The sequence below is a fragment of the Cyclospora cayetanensis genome, unplaced genomic scaffold (assembly GCF_002999335.1).
Source record: "Cyclospora cayetanensis isolate NF1_C8 unplaced genomic scaffold, CcayRef3 CcayRef3_contig_17, whole genome shotgun sequence".
Taxonomy (NCBI): domain Eukaryota; phylum Apicomplexa; class Conoidasida; order Eucoccidiorida; family Eimeriidae; genus Cyclospora; species Cyclospora cayetanensis.
This window is the reverse complement of record NW_020312114.1, coordinates 65,914-86,792: the sequence shown is the minus strand read 5'-3', so window position 1 is coordinate 86,792 and position 20,879 is coordinate 65,914. Positions and strand designations below refer to the sequence as shown.

The 20,879-nt window shown below is 56.3% G+C and overlaps 3 protein-coding genes across 3 annotated transcripts; 1 reads left to right on the top strand and 2 right to left on the bottom strand.

Moving 5' to 3' along the window:
* Positions 1-1,856: 1,856 nt before the first annotated feature.
* Positions 1,857-4,035, top strand: LOC34617568. Its single transcript, XM_022730934.1, has 4 exons — positions 1,857-2,355; positions 2,540-2,717; positions 3,112-3,395; positions 3,794-4,035. The coding sequence occupies exons 1-4, from the start codon at positions 1,857-1,859 to the stop codon at positions 4,033-4,035; spliced, it is 1,203 nt and encodes a 400-aa protein (XP_022589285.1).
* A 4,212-nt stretch (positions 4,036-8,247) lies between these two features.
* LOC34617569 lies at positions 8,248-16,461 on the bottom strand. The gene is made up of 7 exons (XM_026337183.1): positions 16,314-16,461; positions 14,203-16,199; positions 13,122-14,136; positions 11,734-13,064; positions 10,910-11,457; positions 8,955-9,067; positions 8,248-8,753 (listed from the first exon to the last, which is right to left on the bottom strand). The coding sequence occupies exons 1-7, from the start codon at positions 16,459-16,461 to the stop codon at positions 8,248-8,250; spliced, it is 5,658 nt and encodes a 1,885-aa protein (XP_026192968.1).
* A 2,350-nt stretch (positions 16,462-18,811) lies between these two features.
* On the bottom strand, positions 18,812-20,328 carry LOC113147255 (glutamic acid-rich protein-like). Its single transcript, XM_026337182.1, has 5 exons — positions 20,228-20,328; positions 19,971-20,019; positions 19,745-19,822; positions 19,541-19,609; positions 18,812-19,141 (listed from the first exon to the last, which is right to left on the bottom strand). Exons 1-5 carry the CDS (start codon positions 20,326-20,328, stop codon positions 18,812-18,814), a joined length of 627 nt encoding a protein of 208 aa, XP_026192967.1.
* Positions 20,329-20,879: the final 551 nt, after the last annotated feature.

The window sequence follows — 20,879 nt, the reverse complement described above, 5'->3', positions numbered from 1 at the left end:
ACAAAGCAGAATAAAGCAAGCGAAAGGTCTTTCCTTGTTAAGGTAATATGGCTTTCAAAGGTGGGTAGACGAACCGACTCCGCGGGTACCACATATTTGGAATTTGTATATAAGAAGAAGCTAAGATTATCGTGTCTTCTTGCGGTCTGAAAAGTGTCACCGCAAAGAGCGAACTGCGTGCCGTCTGCCTCCGTGCCACCCCATAATACAGCGAACAGCTCTGCAGCATTATTGGAGCAAGGGATTCTAAATTCAAAGCAGGGCATTACAATTTAGAGACGAAACCTCAAATTGGTATGCTTGTATTAAACTTTCCCATGAAGGTCGCGGCGGATGTTGGGCCAGATGTTTGATGAATGCACCGTGCCCATACCGCAGGGGTTGGTATCTTCCCGTGTCTTTTCTCTAGATTTTCAGTTTTATCTTAGGTTACTGTGGAACAGAGGTGAACTAGCTTAACATTCGTTTTTGTCTGGTGTGCGATAAGGCCTTTTCAAGCCCTTTTAGTGTGGTACGTAGGGCCAGTACACATCAAAAATACCTTCTTCATAGCTTTTTCTGGGCTTGATGATACTGTCGCATCTAATTTACGCGGCCTGCTGGTTTTGCACGGAGAGAGTAGACAGCCTAGACCCACAAACTTAGTTAAAGTCCTCTCCACATAGCAGCAGCAAGTGAACCCCTTCTCCTGCTAGATGAGTAGCGAAAGCGGTCTTTCAAATTCGTTGATGCAAGCTTTAGAATGGCTGGTTTTCCGATTGTACGTGACAACGGCCAGTTAGTTTTGGTAGTGGATATGTACAACTGTGCACTCGGAGTATTTTTCAGGACAGGATCGAGAACCGTTACTTTGGAAATTCCCGGGCACTAGGTGGCACAAGTATTGAATAAAAAAGGAGGGGGGAGAAGACACAAGCGATATGAATGCATGTCTTAAGGCAAGTGCATGGACGAGGCACAACAGGGGGTGAGCAGGTGAACTGCATGGTATCACCTCCTTCTTAAGGAGAGTAGTGAGGCTCACAGACATGTTAGAGAAGCATAAGAGGAAAGGGTTGCCCTGTGGTGGTAACTCATTGCTTGCCCCTGGGCACGGGAAACCTGTGGTCCATGTACGCCTAATTGCGTAATGCAAAACTTTGAAATCAAATACTACTGGAATCCTGGAATTACGAAGGTCCCCGTCATGAACAAAAGCAACGAGAAGCAAAAAATAAACTGTTACTGCGTTTAAAGGTGAGGACAACAATGTAACGGCGTCCTTGCGTTTCCTCTCGAAGTTGTATATTCACTCGAGCCCGTCGGCTGCCAATGCATGCGACTCAAGGCTTTTGTGACCCGCGAACTACGACCATTCTTACAAAAAGGGAAACAAACCTACTCTTTGCTCCAAACTTTTCCTGCAGCATGGCCACCAAAAACACCGAATCCGTGAAGCAGGTTTTGCGTTGTACAGACTCTTCCGCAGCGTCACTGCGAGACGGCTGCTTTTCCCTAATAAGCGGAAACAAAGGCGCAACAACTGCGAAATATCTGTCTCTCTCCCTTAATAAGCAAAAGTCAAGTCGCATGCGTTAGCCTCTTCTCACTTGGGGGCTCGCATCGTCATCCTCTGGCTTAGATCTGCTCCGTCCTTCTGTCCAATTCTTCACCTTTTCCCCCTCTCCGGAATTTGGTCTCCCTCCTCTTTGTCCTGTTGAAAACACTGCTGATGCCATCCACCACCTCGCTGTTTCCGACGGCCCCAGCGCCTCCCTGGCTTCATCTTCTTGCGCTCTCTTGAACCCTGTCAGCGGGCATAAAACAGCCTAATCAGCGGCAGCAAACGACGAGACAGAGTTGGCGCGGGGAACAGTATGCTTCCCTCCTCTCTGCCAGGTCTCCTCCCCCCTGTGCCGCAAGATGAGTTTCAGCTGCCCTCTCTGCGTTCCTTAGATCCGCAGCGCAAGCGCAAGGCCAATGCTCCTCGTCTTCCAACTTTGGGCTCCCTGGGGGGCAGGGGGGGGAAGCGGAAAAGTAAGACAAGTAGGGGGCTTGTGGGAGGCAGCGGCATCGGCGACTTGAGCAGTGGTCTGTCTAGACTCCTTCCACCGGAAGGTTCCCCACCAGGTGGAGCAGCAGCTGCTGCGGGAGGCAAGAAGGCCGTTGCTCAGCCAGCGTCCACCAAAGGCATCCTAGAGGAGCTGCTTCAAGTGGTAAAAACAATCGAGGAAGAGTGTCTTCTGGACCCGGAAAAGGAAGACACCGCAGATGCGGAGCAGGACCCCTTTTGCAAATGCAAAGGCGCGATTCTTCATGTTATAGAAGAAACAAGGGACCTCATCGAACAGCGCAGAATTATCTTGGAAACGAAAGGTAAGCAGTTCGTAGCTTGTATGTGATTGCCTGTGTGTGTGTGCCTCTCGCTATCCGCTTAGTATGCAATGACTGTCTCCGCCTGGAACCGTCTGAGTGTCGTCGCTGCTTCTCTGGTCAGTGCTCTTGCTTTGCTCGCAACCACACATCGCCTCCATCTCCTTCTCTGCTTCGTTCTTTTAAGGGACAACATATGAGTCTATCGCGAAGAGAAGTGCCATCAGCGACAACATGGCGTACTTGAAATCCAAGTTTAACGAGTTAGGCGAGATTTACGCCCTGCAGTACAAACAAAGAAAAGCTTTGAATCTGTCAGAAGAAGAACTGGAAAGCAGGCACCAGCAGATCAATTGCATCTTGAAGTAAGTGTCGCTTTGCTCGCTTGTGCGTATGAAGATGCGGCGGTGCCTGCCAAGAGGCGCGGTGGAGCACTCGGATGGGGGATGGGAACGGACGGGGGTGGGGTGTGGCGTTTGCCAAGAGGCAGACGAATTCACCAGCTAGGCTATGAGATAGCGTGAAGTAGGAGTGAATCTCACGCAGCGAAAACAGAGGGATCGCAGAGGCGCAGAGAAGGGCGGCGCTCGCTGCAGCGACTGACGCTGCCGATGCCGCTATTGCTCTGGGGGTTCCATTTGGGGAGGTATTCTTCAGACGAGGCTTCGAGCAAGAGGCAGCCTCTGATTTTCGCTAGTGCTCCTCTGTGTGCGTGTAATTTCTGTCTGCGCTTGCGCTTGCTCTATCTTCTTTTCGCAGGGAGATCGAGCTTGTGCACAGGCAAAGCAAACGGGGATCAGCGGGCGAGAGGGCAGCGCTGTCTTCTGTTGGTTCTCTTCAAGGACCATCCGTGATGACGCTGACAGAGCTGGCATCTCGCGGTTCTGTAAAGGAAGACTATGGGAGCCACCCCGACGTTTCTCTCGTGCCCCAGCCTGAAGTGCTGACGGAGGAGGACAAGATCGTGCTGGAGCGATGGAAGGAACGTGACAAACAGTTTGATAAGCAAATTGCGCAGATTGGGGATGCCATTGACAGGATTGGTACGAATAACTTCGTGTCGCCCCTTTCTTCTATGCAGGATCTATAACGCAGCTAGCATTCTCCTGCATGTGCTGTTCTTTTGGCTCCGCGGTGTTGCTCGCGTGCTTTTTGATCCCGTTGTCTCTGAGACTTTTGCTGTTCGTGATGCCTCTTTTTAGTGTTTCTTGGTAATACTTTCCCTGGTACTCTTGACTGCCGCAGATGCTGCGTGCTGATGCTGCGGCCTAGGTGCTAGCCACTAGCGCCTGTCTTTTTTTGTGGCTGTTGGTGGCTGCCCTGCTGCTTGCTGTCGTGCGGATGGGCTCCTTTTTGCAGTTGTTGCGCTCACGAGCGATATGGCAGCTAGGGCCAGCACATTGCGCCTCTCACCAATGTTGCTGCGGGTGTGTCGGTACAGCTGAAGTTGCAGTAACTATAGGGGCGCAGGCAGAAATGCAAAGCCACTTGGTGGAGGATCTGACTCATCAGACGAACGAAGCGGCTGCAGAGCTGCAGTATTTGGATTCTAGGCTTAGGAAGTTCTTGAAGGAACAGAGTCCCTCGAATTTTTGCTGCAAGTTAATTCTTCTGCTAATCGTCATGCTGCTTATCTGTTTCGTCTTTTCTACAGTGTATGCGAGGTACATCAAAAAGGCGTAAGTCTTAATAGAGCGCGGGGTGACGCTACGCGCGTGGCGTCCGTTTGCCTGCTCAATCTTCTTTCTCGCCTGTTTCCCTTTCCACGTTTCTTTTGTTTCTCTTCTCCCTATGCCTCTTAGTGTCTGGTGCAATCTATGTTCCGGTCTTGCTAGTCATCATCTTCTTTAGCTTCGCAGTCTGTCTCCATTGCTAGTCCCTCGTTGCATTGGTGCCCCTCGTAGGAAGGCTTCATCCTCCCTGTCGCCTTCTGTCTCATGAGAACTACAGCGGGCGGTTGGCTTCGGGAGGTTAAAAGATCGTTAGATGTGCGAATAACAGGCAGACTGTCTGGCTGTAATCAAACAGACCCTGGACTTAAATAGCCCTTTTGTTTGCTTATGCATGGTGTACCATGGGATTTAGAAGACTTTACGCTCCCGGACGTTAGGCGCTGCTTCAGGGAGGCAAGGGCACCTCCATTCGCACAGGCCCTAATGACTTATGGGAACCCCAAGCGGGGGCGTTGTTTGATGGCATGGGGGTAAAGGGAGAAGGGGCAAGAACGGGCTTCTTCCGGGTAGGCAGCGCCTGCATGCAAGGGGTGTAAGGATGTTCCCCTGCAACCTCTGAGAAGGCTGCGAGCTAGGTTCGTTGCGCCAGCCAGTTGAGAAAGTTTCCACATGCGGCTCGCCCCTGCGACCAACAGTGCAGAGTAAGTATGGCTCAAAGCCCGTCACACCTTAAGCGTGCAGAAGCCCAGCTTTCGCGTTTTGGGAGGCTGCGAACCCTACCGTTGCCTCTTGAAGCACAACCGAGACGAAGATTCCAAAAGCATCTTTTTAAATTGAATTGGCAAATAAACAAGCCTTGTGGAACTGGAGAAAAGAGATAATGATACCTCTTCTCATAGCTCAGAGACACAAAAGGCCCACCCGACTTTCCGTGTCGGGGCCCCCCTGGGCCGTCTACGACGGACTGTTGTTAGATCTCTATTTTTTGCTTGGTCTGGTCTGCGTTCCCTTCCGCGCGGCGGCATCGGGGGGCATGGCCATCCCCAGGCCTCTTAGTGAGTGATTTAGGAGGCAGGATGTCTGGCAGGTGAGACTTTCCCTCGGCTGAGCTTCCCTCGGAACGGCACACAGACGGTCCTTAGGGCTCTGGTGCCTGCTGCATGGCAAAGCGTTGAGGGATCCTCACGACCACAGAGCCATAGGGCAGCAGCCTATACACCGGAGATTCCGTGAATACTGCGAGCTGCACCATCCGCAGCAAGGCCTTTTCCAGGGCCTCCGCTGTGACTCCCGCGTGGGGCACAGCCTGCAGCAGCACAATCACGCAAAGAGTTTGCAAAGAGGGGGCCTGAGGTAAGGGTAGGCAACGCAACAGCTGCTGCACCGAGTGCTACCCAATTACAGCAGTGGAGGCAGGAAGGCCCCAAGCGCAAGCTAAATCCACGCCTTTCGGCATAGAGAGACTAAAGGAGGAGCTGGAGACGCTGCGGCGTGTGCCTTCCGGTTCAGCAAAGTTTCTTGAGATGAGGAAGATGCGCAGTGGGAAACCCAGTTGGAGCAGAATTTTGAAGCAGAGAGTCGAAGCAGCAAGCCATAGAAGCAGAGAACCAAAGAAGCTTCCTGACGCCTAGAAGCGCAATAGTCAGCAACTCAGAGAAGGGAAATCAGAAGGCCTCCCTACAACAAACGAAAAGACAGCAACCTCCGCTGTATCCATTCTTCCCGTTTCTTCTATAAAGCAAGCGTCTTCGCAAGCCGCCGAGAGGTACTCCCCCATCGTCAGGCCTGCAGCCTCCAGTTCGTCTTTTTCCTGGATGCCCTTCTGCTGCTGTTGTTGTTGCTGCTTCTGTGTGTCTACGTCAAGGAGCAGCAATTGGTTAAAAATGCAGTGGACAGCCTGCGACCGCGGGGGCCCTTTCACTTCAGTCGATGGTGGAGACGCATCTGTGGTACAAGCCGCAGGCCCCCACACTTCTCGAACAGTGGAGGGAAACAGCAGCGCGCGTACAGGCGCATGGAAGAAAGAGAGAGAATGCGAATGAGAGCGAGAGAGACTGCAGGATCAGGGGCACACCAGCAGCACCAGCAGCAGGCGGGGAGTCCTTGCTTGAACGCTCACATCCATGAACAAACTGTACTTCGTTTGGAACCAAATACGAGAGCAGGCTGTGAGGGGGCAGAAGAGCCTCGATATCCTTCTGAGGACTCGCAAAGGCTACTTCAGTCTTTTCCAGCTGTCCATACATCTCTTTCTTCAAGGAAGGGCTTCCCTGAGCCGCACACGCAAGCACGACGGGGAAGCGTATAAAAGTCTTTAGCAACTCCCGTACAACGGACGGGCTGACTAGCGTGCTCGGCTTCCTAGTCAGCATCGCGCAAAAACTCCCCACACAGAAAGCCCTCAATGTGGTTGACGGCACTCCAGGGGCTATGGGCCCACACACACACAAAAGCCGTACCAAAAGGCTAAGTACAAGATAGGGACCTTCCACGTAGACGTCGAGCACCTCAATGAATTCCTGCACACGGCACACAGTAGACCGGAGAGAGCCGCCGCATCGCGGTGCCCCTTAGGTTCCGCAGTGACGCCTCCCCCCTTGAGGGTGCCTTGCCAGCCGTTTATTGCCCTCTTTCCATCTGTCCCCCTTTACAGCATGGATTCTAGGACTGCCCAGTACATGGCACACAGAGCGCATGCGAGGAAGACCTTTCAGGGCTGTCTAAAAGCTGTGTAGGCCGACTCAAGTACCCTGATATTAGTCAAACCCCAGACCGCAGCGCGTACAGGCAGAGGACTCTAGAGGTGTCCTCTCACGCATCTAGCCTAGCTGGAGGAGCCACAGTGAAGCTTTGACAGTGCCCTTGTGCTGTTGCACGCAAGGAGGGGGAGGAGGGGTCGCGGGGGCCATGAGGGCCATGTACCATTTGAGGGAGGGTCTTTTTAAGGCTTTTTTCGGAGAGTCTTGCGAGAAGGGGGGAGAGATGGGCTGCTGCAGCGGCAGCCGCCGCATAGATTTTTTTCTGCGGCGTAGTTTCATCCAGCTGCAGCAGCCGCAGCATCGAGAACAGCAGCGCTGAGGGGCGCACCACTTTGGCCCCCTCCCGTGTCGACTCCTCCAGCAGACTGCGAGCCTCAGCGGCTCCCAAAAGGGATAGAATCTCGGAGAGGAGACTGTGAACCTCGGCATGCTGCTCCCCCTGGTGATGCTGATGCAGCTGAAGCTGCACCAGCCACTGCTCCAAGGCCTGCACAGCGCCGCTTTGCCGTTGCAGTGCTTGACCCTTTGAGTGCATGCGCAGCCAAACGTCATGGAAAGCCGATAAAAATGCTTGTTCCGAAGCGCTCAGCTGCGGCGCTATAAGCAAGTGGCCCCACTGCAGTGCATCCCTCTCAGTGCCACCTCTCGAACAAGTGTCCAAGGAGGGCCCCCCATAGATCTGGACGGGGCCCTGCACGTCCCAGGCCTCTGTTGCAGTTGCAGAAGCAATTGTTGCGAGCAGCAGCAGCAGAAAGGAAAGCAGAACATTCAGTCTGACGGCCCCCCGAAGCGCAGTACTCACTCACGGCACCAGCAGCAACGAGAAGGCAGCAAAAGAGTCCGAGAGCACTCCTGAGAGCTGTAGCCCTCAGAGCAGTCTCTACAGCGTAAATAACACCCAGCAGCTGCGACGTAGCACTCCCCCCAGCTTCAGCAAGACGGCGGCAGACATGGTGCCGGCAACAATCGGCCAGTATTGTAGGACGGGCTTACGGAGGAACGCGTGGACTGGTCTGGCCATAAGCGCCTCAGCCAGCGAGCAGACGACCATTCGGCTTGCAGCTGCATCCGCGCCGGCAGCAGCTGTTGAGGATGCTGTAACCACAGCGCTGACTGTGTCTTTCTGCATTGTGAGCCTTGGCAGGTGCACGTCGAGGCTCTCCTGAGGAATCCTCCATGCCAGCTGCTGACGAATAACCGTCAGCAGGCCCGTTTTAAAGAACTGCCATTCTTGTTGCACCTGCAGGAGCGACATCTGTACGCATGCGCTTTGAGAGAGACCCTTTGTAGCCTATGGGCTAGCAAACTGTAGAGAGTCTTTTCCCCGAGCAGTCCTTCTGCCCCCCACAAGAATGCAACAGAAGGGAGCCCCAGGCCATCTGGCAAGGGGTTCGCCTAGATGGACAAGCTGATCTATCTGGCTAAGAACTTTCTGTCCGCGCGAACGCAAGGGTGGGTATTTTTTACGAAGGAAGTATGTGTCTTTCCGTGTCAGCACCCACTTTGTTGGTGGGGGCCTTCACTCGCAGTAGCAGCGCGACGAAAGACGCAGGAGCGCTGCTTTCTGCAAGGCGGCGAGCAGAAGCGGCCGTGTGTGTCTCGGAGGTCTTAAAAGGCGCATGTGCATCTTCCTGAGAGCTGTCTGACACTCCCAAGCTCTGGATAGCAGGCCCACCAGAGAAGGGCGCCAGCGTCCAAGTGTACGGCCACCCAGCCGCTGGCTCTGCAGCTGCCGCAGAGTAAATAACTGGTGCACCTGCGGACGTGTAGCGCTGTTGTGGGGGTCTCTGAGGATTCAGTTGCTGCTGCTGTAGCAGCAACAATTGCTGCTGCTGCGGGCGGTGATCTAATCGGCTGCCAGCAGTTTGCTGTTGTCGGCCTTGCGTTGTATAGGGCGAGGTCGTTCCTGGGGCAGCCCCTCGTGCAGAGCCTCTTGCCCCTTGCGATCCTGCTGTTGTCGCTGTAGTCGCTGGCCGTATCGAAGTGCCTTGCTGATGCGAAAGCTCTTGATGCTGCACGTTTCTTCGCCTCCCAGCACTCGCTGCTGCTGCGGCTGCCTGCTCAGCTTGCGTCTGCTGCTGCAGCCGCTCGCGGCGGGACGGTTGGTATGTCAAGGTGGTTTGTGGCCCACCGTTGCTGTTGCCACGTCCGCTGCTCCCGTTTCTGCTGCCTCCAGAGCCAGTACTGGCATTGTGCGCACTGACTGCGCCGTGCGGGGCTGCTGCTGCTGCTGCATGCTGCTGCTGCTGCGTTTGGGGTGTCTGGCGCTGCTGACGACCCCTGCTCTGCTGCTGCTGCGGCTGGCGAGCTGCGTCCTGGTAGCGCTGACTGCCTTGTCCTGCCCTCCGCTGCATCTCCTGTGTAGCTCCTCCATCTCGAGCTGCTTCTTGCCGCTGCTCCGTCGAGAGTCTTGACCGTCCGCTAACAGGGTCGGTAGCAGCAGCAGATCTTGCTGCAGTTGCAGTTCTAGGAGCTTGAGGAGGTCTCCCCCTCGCATCGCTCGCGTCTGAAGCACCCTCTGCCGCAGACACAGCATCCCAAGGCCAGGATATTTCTTCATCGAGCTGCCCACTGCTCTGCCGATCTTCACGTCGCTTTTCGGCGGCTGCTGACGGCTGCTGCGTAGCTGCGTCCTCTTCTGCAGCGTCTAGCTCATCTCCGAGAGCTGGTGCCGTCCTTCGAGCAGCGTGCTGCTGGATCTCTGCATCTGTACGTGGATGTCCAGTGAACAATACACCGCTGGGCAGTCCATTGGCTCCTGCTGCTTGTAACTCGGCTTGTCGCTGCTTCTGTGATGGCTCTGTGGCAGCTGCCGGGACTGTTTCTCCAATGCCTCTAGAGGCAGCGGCTGCAGCTCGTGCCTTGTCCTGCTCCGAAGGCTGTGGTGGCACCGTGTGCTGCGGCACTTGCTGGTGCGTCGATGTGGCTCCCCCCGCATAGTTGTGTACTTGTTGTTGCTGCTGCTGCAACAACTGCTGTTGCAGCAACTGCTGCTGCTGCAGCATCTGCTTGTGTTGCTGCTCTTGTGCCGAGGCTGGATTTAGGACGCCTGGTGTGACGGACTGAGGGTGTACTCCAGCTGACGCCGCAGCTGAGCGGAAGTCATGTTGCCCCTCTGGATGCTGCTGCAGGAAGTCTTGCTGTCTTTGGGCATTGCTTAGGGCCATTTGCTGAAGCAAAAGCTGCTGCTGCCGTTGCTGCTCCTCGTGCTGCAGTCGCAGCAACGCCTCAGTTTCGAGGAGTGAAGGTTGTGGCTGCGGGTGATTTCGATGTTGCTCTTGCTGCCGACTCCTGTTTGCGGCATGTGCCGAAAACACAGCCTCCAATTCGTCAGTCACTGTGGGTGCAGATGCGCGCTGTGGGAGAGCCGGGTGGTAGGAAACTCTGAATTCCTCTCGAATGGATGTGAGGAGACCCTCCAAGGCTGTCGCATCACACTGGAGGCGCAAGGCCCCTTTGCGCAGATCCTCGGCTGCACGAGGCCCCTTCGTGGGTAGCGTGGGGTGTCTTGCTTCCCCGTGCGAAGGGTGCAACTGGCGGCCAGTTGTGGGGACTGAGGAATCCGCGAGCTGACTTCCACCCCACGGTTGCAAACCTGCAAGGCTTCCCGCCTGTTGCGCGAGGTTTTGCTGCTGATGCAGCATCCATTGCTGCTGCTGCTGAAGCGCCAGGAGCTGCTGTTGCTGCTCTTCCAGACTCCCTGGCTCGAGAGACCCCTCCAGGCTTCCGAAACTAGCACTTTCAGAGCTTTCCGTTTGTGCCGCTTGGCTAACTTCGCCTAAGTCCATCATCTGCAGAAGCAGCCCATGCGATTGCATCTGCGCCTTCTTGCCGTCCTGCCACTGCTTGCCCTCATGAAACTTTATGCAGCATAGAAGCGCAGCTTGCAGGACTTCCGTTTCTTGATCCAGCTTCTGCCTTCGCAGAGCAGCCAAAAACCTAGCTTCCCCAGAAAGCGCTTCAAAAGGACTCCCTTTGACGCCGCGTGCACTGCCAGCATAGAAGTCTGTCGCTTGCGGGAATGAAGCAAAGAGAAAGGCATGAGCTTGCTGCTGCACCATGACCTCAATGGATTTGTGCTCTTGCTGCTCTTGCTGCGAGCGTTGATGAGGACTCTGCCGCCGCAGCGCCTCTACCGAGCGGCTGAAAGCTTCAATCTGCAGAGACACGAGCTTCTGCAGCAGAGGAAGGCACGTTGGATACGCAGGAGCCTTGCAGCGGCTGTCGCTCGGATCGCAATACCCCAGAGGGACAGCAAACCCCCAGCATTCCGCATCGTGCGTGCAGGGCTGCCCTTCTAAAGGTTCACACGAGAGCCTCAAAAGCGCCTGCTGCTGCTGAGGCGCTGCTTGCGATGATGGGGTAGGATCAGGTGCAGGGTCTACGCCAAGCACAACAGGCCGACTCCACGGCACACACACGTGAAGTGGCGGTACAGCTGGTCCTATGAGAACTGTAGAGCTCCTGTCCTCAGAACTCGCAAAGGCCTCTCCTGCTCCTGACGACTCAGACAAGGCGGCCGCTGCCGCAGGCAGCACAGAAAAGGGCAGACGGCAGACTCCAGAGAGGCAGACGGCCCCTTCCTGGCACTCAGACTCGGCAAAGCCTTGGCATGCTGCACCCATTCGCCGCTGAGGAGAGCAGCCCCCACCAGCGACCGAGCAGAAGAATCCCTGAGCATTACACGCAAGAGCAGCAGCACAACGCGCGATGGACTGCGTGCCTTTGTTCGCACCGAAAGATATCTCCCACTTTACCCGGAGCAGCATGGCCTCCCTCTAACAAGGAGCAGAAGCACCTCTGGAGGGTCTGGCAAGACGCAAAAAGTACAGCGCGTATGCGCAACTGCAAGGCAGCAGCTGCCACAGCACCGATTGGTGGATACCCTGCACGTGATGATAGTAAAGGGTGAAGGCGTGCATCGACAGAAGAGGTCCCCCTGCACACACCTCTCGACAGCAGGTGCTGTAGCATCCGCCAATCCCCCTCGGATTCAAGCGCGCAAGCAAGGGTGCCATATGCAGCCGCGAGTTGTTGGAGGGCTGGTGAAGGACCTCCTGCGGCGGCTGCAAAGCCTGCTGTGGCTGTTGTGCGTGGTAATAACCACCTAGGGAAGGAACCATGCATTCGTCGCGTGCAGAGCTCAGCAAATCGCAGCCATGCTGCTGCTGTTGCATGTACTGCTGTTGCTGCTGCATCCACTGCTGCTGCTGCAACCACTGCTGTTGCTGCAATTCGCTTTGCTGTCGCAGGTGCTGCTGCACCTGCTGTTGCTGCTGCACCTGCTGGTGCTGCTGCACTTGCTGTTGCTGCTGCACCTGCTGTTGCTGCTGCACCTGCTGCCGGACTTGACCTTGCGTTTGCTGCCGCGGCTGCTGGCGAGGCGAATACGGCTGCGTGCTGTGTGGCGCCAGTGGAAGCTGCACGGGGGCAGCCCCTGAGGCAGCAGCTACAGAGCCGCCTCCAGCAATCGGTGCGGGGGACAAAGTAGACGAAGGGGCAGCGTCTGGAGCGCTGTTGCTCCTAGGTGTGTCGGCGTTGTCTTCCTCTACTACCCATTCAACGTCTTCTTCATCTGTCCCCCAGGGCATCTCTTCCCAGGCAACCCATTCCTCTCCCTGGCCAGCCCCCTCTTCTTTAAGATGGCCTTCTCCGTCAGCTTTTTCACGGCTTGCCTCTCCCCGATCGGGCAGACGGCCGCGCCGACGGACAGGGCGTGGTGTAGCGCCGGAGTGGCTAGAGCCTTCTGGCAAGCTGGAGCTTGTTGCCCCTGTTAGACCTGCTATGTCCGACCTCGTGTCTGCGGTTATCCCTGCTGCACGTGCGGCAACGTCTGTGCTTCCAGCTTCACCTAAATCAGCCTCAGTGGCAACTGCAGCTGCCCCTCGAGCGGCCCCTGTCCCTGCTGCACTTGCCAGTCCTGCATTCGCAGCTTCAAAATCTTGCGTGAATCCCGATAGAAGAGCCTCGTGCTCGAGAGACCCTGGAGGCGCAGCGGCTGTTGCTGCCCGCGATGGCGGGTGCTGTGGCAGGGGGGGTGGCGCTATTTCCAGCGGCTCTCGTGCCGCTCTGCTGGAGGCTGCTGGGGAACTAATTTGGTGAGCGGCTGCTGCCTCAGCAACGCGACTGACAAGCTCCGTGGCGGCTTGAGACGCACCTTCTTCTGGGGCTGCTGCGGCAAGCGAAATCCCCTGTGTGGAGGCCCCCCCACTCACGCGCACATCGGAGTGGTGCATTCGTTCCCGCCACTCGATGCCTTCAGCGAACTCCCCCAAAGCATCTGCAAACACAGGAACACATTTCCCAAAGCGGTTGTTTCAGCAGATGAAAGCCACGCTTTCCGGCAGACGAAAGGAATGGGTATTAGAAACTGCTTTTCTCTGGTCTAATCTAGCTGCGAAGACGACGGAGGCGCCCTCTTCACGCTCACCAAGAAAACCCGAAGATTCGTCAGCAGCTGCCGTAGACATGGGGTGAAGATCTGTGTCTACTGCTGGAGCGAAGGCTGCTGCGGGAGGCTGTGCAGCTGAGGCTGCATCCGCGACTCCTTCCGATGCAGGTGTGGCATCTGCTGCAACGCGTGTAAACGGAGGCGCCTCGGTAGGTGCTGCTGCTTCCTTCCACGCGTTGTCGTCCTCCCCATGAGCCACAGGCAGCAGCCCCTGTTGTGCCGTTGGAACAGTCTTTGTTTCGTTTTCTACGCCTGCTTCTCCTCCGCCTGCTGATCCCGGTGCGTGGGCAGCCGCTGATGGCACTACTAACGCGGTATCCCTCACGACAGGCGTTCCCCCGTCCGCTGTGGCAGCAGCTTCTTCTGAGGTTGAAGTCGCAAAAGAGCTGCCGCTTCCGCGGTTGCCTGTGGGAGTGTCCGCTAAGTCGGCGTGCGCGCTGGCTGGAGCTTCTGCGGGAGCGACGGCCTCACGCGCTGGCGCCTCCATGAAGTCAGCAGGGATAAGGCCAGCCCCCACCCTGAAGGGTGTAGGCTCAAGAGGTGTGCCTGCGCTTATGCTGCGTTGCAGAGCCTCGCCTGTCGTGTTGTTCTGGCTGTCGGTGGTGGTGGTCCTGCTGCTGCTACTGCTCTCTGCTAGTGGAAAAGGAGGATCATCTACCGCCAGAGCGAGCAGAGGAGGGGCCTTTTCAGTGCGTTGTGCCTCTGTCTCATCGTTGGTTCGCAGGACCGCACCCTCGGGAAGGGTCTTGTCTTCTTCATCGCTCTGAAAGGCGCTCAAAGCCTGAGTTTCTGCTGGCTGTCCTCCAATCGAACCGGACGCGCTCATGTCGGTGGGAAACTTACGGTCGCGTGTGTCTCTCCACTCAAACCCCATGCCTTCATCGGCTCCCCCTTCCTCTTCCTGCGCGAGCTGCAAGGCCTCCGACGCATGCTGCTGCTTGTGAGATGGCCATGGCTTCGACGCTGCCTGATCAAGTCCATGCAAGGAGGAGCTGGGTGGTTGTGGATATGCAACTGCCTCATCAGAGCGCTCCTTCTGCTGCAGGTGCTGTGTCTGTGCAAGAGGCAGCTCTTCTTTTGTGGGCTGTGGGGTAGCCTGCAAGAGAGCCGCAACTTCAGCCGGATGCGCAGCAGCACCTCCTGAGGAGTCGGCAGCTTTAGAGAGATCGGACGTGCTTTCCAGAAGCAATTCTTCTGCTGACGGTGGATAGTGCCCTTGAGTGAAGTCGCTGAGACCCTCCTGCCAGCCCGGGGCATCATCTTCTAGTAGCTGCAAGGCTTCATCAGCAGTTGTTTTCTCCTTCTGCTGGTGCGGCGGCATCATTGTGTCCTCCTCTCCTCGGCGATGCTGCTGCGGGTTCGCGCCTCTCGGAGCTGCCTCTGCTTGATTTCGCGGATGCGTTTGCCACGGGGCTTCCCGCCCAGCTCCCTCCCGCAACAGCTGTGTAGGGTTTGTAGGTGTTGGCGCTTGCTGCAGCCTAACTTGCTGCGCATCGGGCATTGTCTCCTGTGCCGTCTGCCATTGCTGCTGCTGCTGCAAAGAAGCGTGGGCCGTATCCGGCTGCCGCTCCAGCGCCAGCTGCGGATGCGGCTGGAAAGGCTGTGGCCAGGGAGTGTGTCTCTGGGGTGCAGCTTGTTCTGCAGCAGGCGAAATTTTCCCCGAGGTCCCTGAGTGTACTACGCCTCCGCTGGAAACGAGAGGGCGTGAGGCTTCCACGGCCGTTCCGGAGAGAACGATTCCCGGCGGCGCCTGTTGGAATTTAAGCATGCCGCTGAGATGGGGTTCGCCCCGCTGCTTCAGAAGGGCACTCGTACCTTGAGGGCCCTCTGCCACGGGTGCTCGAAAGGTCTTGCTGCTGTAGTCGTAGGTGTATCCTGCTGCGCGCTTCCACGCAGCTTTGCAGCGCGCTCCACACTTCCGCCGGCGGGAGGAGGCCCCCACGGAGCCGGGGGGCGACGGGTACTGAGGGATGCAAAGGGAGGCAGCCCAAGGGGCCCCGACGGGGGCCCCCTCCCCCGATGGTAGACAATAGGTTACTGCGTTGGCAGCCACGAGGGGCCTCTTTTCAGCGGCTCCGTGCTTGAGCGAGAGGGCTTCAATGGGGGCTTCGGCCATCCCGGCACCCAGGGCAGCCTCGGGGCTCATGACTTCAAGCCGAAGCTCTGTGAGGGCCTCCTCTTTCAGCGGAATGCCGAAGGGGTCTTGCTGGTCTTCGCTTGCGGCTGCCGAAGCCTCGGCATCGCGCAGCGCGTGCAAAAGCTCCATCGCGCTCTCCTTCCAAGCGGCAAGGTCGCTTCGATGCGCCTTGCTTTCCCACTGTCGCCGCCGTTGCTCCTGCGGCGGCCGCTGCTGATGCTCAAGTGCAAGCTGTCTCTGGGGGAGAGCTCCATTTTCTGGACCGCCTCTAGCGGCTGCTGCTGCTGCACTGTGTGCGTTCTCTTCGCCTGTGGCTGTCAGCGCGTCGCGGGAGTGCCTACTGGGCGGCACCTCAGGCAGGAAGGACCGGCAAATTCCCTGGACGCATGCGCCGCAGCCCTCCAGACACTGGAAAGGGCCCCAGCAAGGATCGCCTTCGAGGCCTTCAGGGAGCGTGCAAATGTAACGAGGGCTCTGGAGGGCACTCGGGGACACTTGGAAGGGGCCCCCACTCTGGCTTGTCTGCAGGTGGCGAGCAGCTGGTGTGGGAGAAGGCAAGGCTGCCACACGTCCCTCATGCTGTGGCTTGCCCAGTGCCTGCGAAAGCGTAGGAGGATTTGAATGGCCTGGAGACGTTCCTTGAGGATTATTTTCACGCGACGCATTGACTGCGGCGCAGGTTAGCAGGCCGCAAGGGTTGTTTTCTGCCGGGTCACAAGGATCTGCAAGGCCCTTAGGCGGGGCGACACAAAGCTGCGAGGTATTGCTGCAGAAGAGGCCTCGCCGGCAAGCAAAGGTGGAAGCGGCACAGGACTCGCCGGAGCGGACTGTTCCGGGGAGAGCGCAGATGCCTGCGGTCAAGCGACGAAAGAGCAGTGGATCGAGTTGCAGAGACACGGATGCATTCTATGGGGGGAGGCGCCAGAGAGGAGGCACCTAGCAGGCAAAGCCAGTATGAAGTCTACGAGAAAAAAGTGGAACGGGGCAGAAAGGAGGTGTATTGGGGCCCGAGGGAGGCTCGTTTGGGAATGCAGACAGCCCGACTGTGAGAATAAGCTCACCCTGCTCGTCGTGAGCGGACTGCACCATGCAAATCAAAGGGAATTTACATCTTCTCCTTTGCGGATCAGTGGACAGGTGGCCTAGGGCGGTGCAAAGCTCGCCATGTTCCCCAAAGCTTTTCCAGGTGCTTTCGCTGTTACCTCCCTTCAGGAAATATGCCGTAAGCCCGGCGCACACTGAGATGAGCACCACCACGGCGGCACAAGTTAGGGCGATGCGCACAAGATGCACTTTCCCCAGCGTCATTGTCCTGTGATGGTCGGAGTACAGAGGCACGGATGCGTCGGCTTTAACAGTTGAGAAAAAGGAGGGGCGAACTGGGCGGAGAGAGGCATTGCAGCACCATGAAAGACCCCGGCTTTCAGCGGGGTCTCATCACCCTACGCAGAAACGCCATGGGATAATGCATCAGCAGCAGGAAGGGCTCGCTGTGGAGAAGGTAATTTTTGAGACCTGGGGAGAGGCAGAGACGGGCAGATATGTCTGGAGGAGAACTAAGAGGGGCAATAGACTGAGAGGTGGCCGCGATGCACGGCAGAACACGAGCAACAGGAAGCGCTCACACTCTAGAAGAGCACCTATACAGAGATGCACGTAGAAGAGATACATCCAAAAATCTAAACACCTTTGATTAGGGGCCCCCGCTTTAGCAGAACGCGAACCCCTAAGGCCAGGTGACCCTGGAGCAGGAACTTCCGTACAACCATGAATACAAATATATTTGAAAAGTCCATACATCTATACGTATGTCCTTATCACTTGTCTTTTCTAAATTTAATTGCACAAAACATGTTAAACTTAATTCGAGGTACTTCTTTAATTATTCTGCAGGTTGGCCAGTGTTCACTTCACGGTACTGCTCGCTGCACTTCCCACAGGACATACTCGCCCTATCTGGCACCACCATTTCTTTACTTTCCGCGTCATCCCATCAAAATTGAGAGCTACGAAAACGATAATAGGCTTTATTTCAGGCGTAAAGTTGCAAATTAGCGATAATTAGGCACGAATAAATCTGGCGAGAAACAGATCCTCGCACGGTGATCAATAAGCGAGAGGCAGAGCCAGTATCTTCACAAATAGGAGTCCGCTGAAAACGCCAGAAAATTACGTTTTAACTTCCTTATCTTGTCCTCTTGGCTTCCCATTGCGACTCTGCATTCTTCTCTCCAAAAGTTTAGGTTCTTCTGCCCAACGAGCTTGCTGCATGGGGCGTCGTCTCCATAACGAACGAGCGAACCGCGCAACGCGGACAGATATTACATGATTCCAAACAAGCAGACTCATTAAAGGTGATGCGGAAGTACGGAGTTCACATAGTGCATATGAACTCGAGGCTTCATAGCGCTGCACCAGCCGCCACTCGACGCACGAGCCTCCGCCCTGCAAAAGACTGCCTTGGGGATTAAAGAAGGCCAAATGAACTTTATCAGAGTCTTCCTTGCAGGGAGAAAGCCCATACGTACAGGCATGCATTGCCATTACTGCAAATGCCGCAGCCGTGACTGTCCATTATGCAGAACTCATCCAGGGAATTATGAGTGCTCGTGTAAAGAAGGCTGCAGCAGAACACAGGCCCACCCGAAGAGCCGTGCCTCTATAGCACTTTGCCTGCCCATAAAAGGTGCTTCTACCCACAGCACTCCGTAGGAGACGGATGTTCTATAGGCAAGGCCCGTATCTGAAAGTCAGCCACCAAGGATGCCTCCATGGTCTACGTCCTGCTTCCGTTAGACCTCAAACACGAAATCGCGCAAGGAACTCCTTGCTACTCTCAGCTGCTCCTACCAGCTTTTTACACAGCCGAGGGCTTCTCTTGCCCTAATCCCTATCTGCTACACCTTGAACCCTTTCGGCATTGAGAAGGGCTATTGCAGTTCGTGAGACATGGTTGCACACCCTCGTTCCTAAGGAAATCTTGCGGGGGCTCTCAACACCGACCAGGGCCCCTTCTTGCACAACGGGTTTCAGTCGTGTAACAAGCAACAGATCAGCGCCGAGTCAGACCATCTTATGACACAGCGAGGCCAGCAAAGGCGCTTGCTTGAGCGTCTGCGGTGCAGTTCCTGGCAACAGCTGTCTCGCCTGCTCCCTTCCAGGATTGCAGGGCCGCTCGGACTACCACTACGAAGCAGCTATTCCTATTACGTCAAAAAGTGGCCTTAATATCCACGTAGAATGAAAACAATTGCACGCTTTCCATGGCCGCCATGGGTCTCCCTCCGGTCACCCCCCCCCTCGTTACATGGCAACCTCCAAAGGCCCTCCTCAAGCCTCCCCTCTTAGCACCGCTCGAGCCGCTCAGCACCGTCGCAGCCACTCGAGCTCGCTTCACTATCACCAACGCACTGCCCTCAGTCTTACGACTACCCTTCCCCTATTCCTCCTTGTCTTCGTCTTCCTCCGCTGCGTCTTCCTCCGAAGAATCAGAGCCATCGGAGTCCTCCTCGCTGTCCCCCTCGCTGTCCTCACTTCCGTCCTCGTCCTCGTCGCTGTCTTCAGAATCCTCTGCATCTTCATCCTCCTCTTCTTCCTGCTTCTCTTCCGCATCGCCACCTCGCTTCCCTGCACCGCTACCAGCCGCAGGAGCTGCAGACGCACGAGTGCCAGCCTCCTTCTCGACCTTCGCCTTCTTCTGCTGCGGTTCCGAGGCGGCCTGCGCGGCTTCCCTCTCCAGGTCACGTGCAATATCCCTCTTTATCGCTTCCTGCACAAGCCCAACAGAGTACACCCCTACAGGATCGAAGGGGCCTCTCTAAACCCCCCAGTAAGGAGCGTTGTTTGGCACTGTTTCTGTGGAAGAAGCAGGGGCAGCTTACGGCAGCAGAAGAAGCTGCGCGCCGCTTCGGTCTCCCCTCCTGTCCACATACACACATCCACACACGCACATAGATGCAGCCGTTCAAAAATCCTCCAAGCCCTCACATGCACGCCTATGGGGAAACTCAGAGGGCTAATAACCCGCAATCCCCATGCAAAAGCCACGCCGAAGCAGGCCCTTATCTACCAGGAGGCAGCACTTTAGCCATGAGGCGTAGAAGATAACGCCGGATCGCAGGTCTCTCCCCCCATACAGTTGAGGCCAAGGAGTACAGACTGTGCTTACAATGATGCTGGATGCATCCAGGAAAGACAACTCCTTCTTCGCTTCTGCAGCCTTCTTCAGCTCAGCAAGCTGCACCACGCACAAGCCAAAGCCAGAAAGAAGTCCGTATTTCCATCGAAAGAGAAGGCTTCTCCAGGAGATGCATGCGCCCTGACCCCCTCTACGGACAGCGCGAGCACTGGCGACAGCGGCTGGAAATTTCACCTCTTCGGGAGTAGGAAGGGCCTTGTGCTTTTCGCCGCTCGACTTCTCAATGAAGGCTAAGATGCGAGCTTGAAGCTCCTGCGTCACCACCACCCCGAGAGACACACGCACGACTCGCTTCTGAACTTTGGCGCATGCGGAAGCGGCTGCGCTTCGACTGCCTTGTGCAGCGCTTCTGTTCAGCGGCGCAAGCAGCGCTAGTTCACAACCCACACCCCACACGTACACTGCAATACGCATCCGGCTCCTTAGAGAGTCCTTTGAAAGCGGAAGGCCTGTGGGGTTGCAGCAGCGGAAGCACAGCGGCTCTTTGAAGCCCTCTGGAAATCGACTAACAGACACCGGGGTTAAGCGAAAAACAAAGGAAAGTCGGCCTGAGACGCGGCCTCACAGCGGACCCTATGCTAGGGAGCTGTGTATGCATGCATGCATGCACGCATGCAAAGCAGCAGCAGCAGGAGCAGCCGTACACCGTCGATATACCCCATGCCAAGCGTCTTCACAGCGGCCTGCAGTTGCGCCTTCGTTGCCACGTTGGTTACATTACCCGAGTCATCGTCATTCGTTTTCTGTTCCTGACGCATCGAGACATCGCACACTCTCATTCCCAGGCAGTTGAGCACCGTCTATTTGGAAGCACTGAAAGCATCAGCTGGCTAAAAAGACGGTGCAGCAAGCTGCTTACCGCTTTTGCCGGGGTTTCAAAGGGGCTGCATGCACACACAGAAACAGACCGCGTCAAGAACCTCATCTGGAGAGTCCTCCTCCACCTTAAAAAAATCGTGCATTCTGCCATCCGGAGGCTATGCGGTGCACAGTCCTAACTCGCCAGCACGTCCCTGCGCTGGGATCTCTAGCTCCCCAAGGATGGATAAGAAGACTGCGACAAAATCTGCTGCACGCTAGCAGAGAGAGAGAGAAAGAGGCGGAAAACACCCTGACTTACTTCTCCTGACCTTCGACTCGGGCAGCCCACGCCTCCACAGCCTCCCTGCTTTCGTCTTTGGCAAGCTGATGGACAGAGCATATTAGAGGCGCATGGAAGAAGCCGTGCACGCAACACATAGAAAGGACAGCGTAATACCGAGGACGAGTTTACGGGGGAGCTGGAGCTCAGCATACATGGGTACACGTA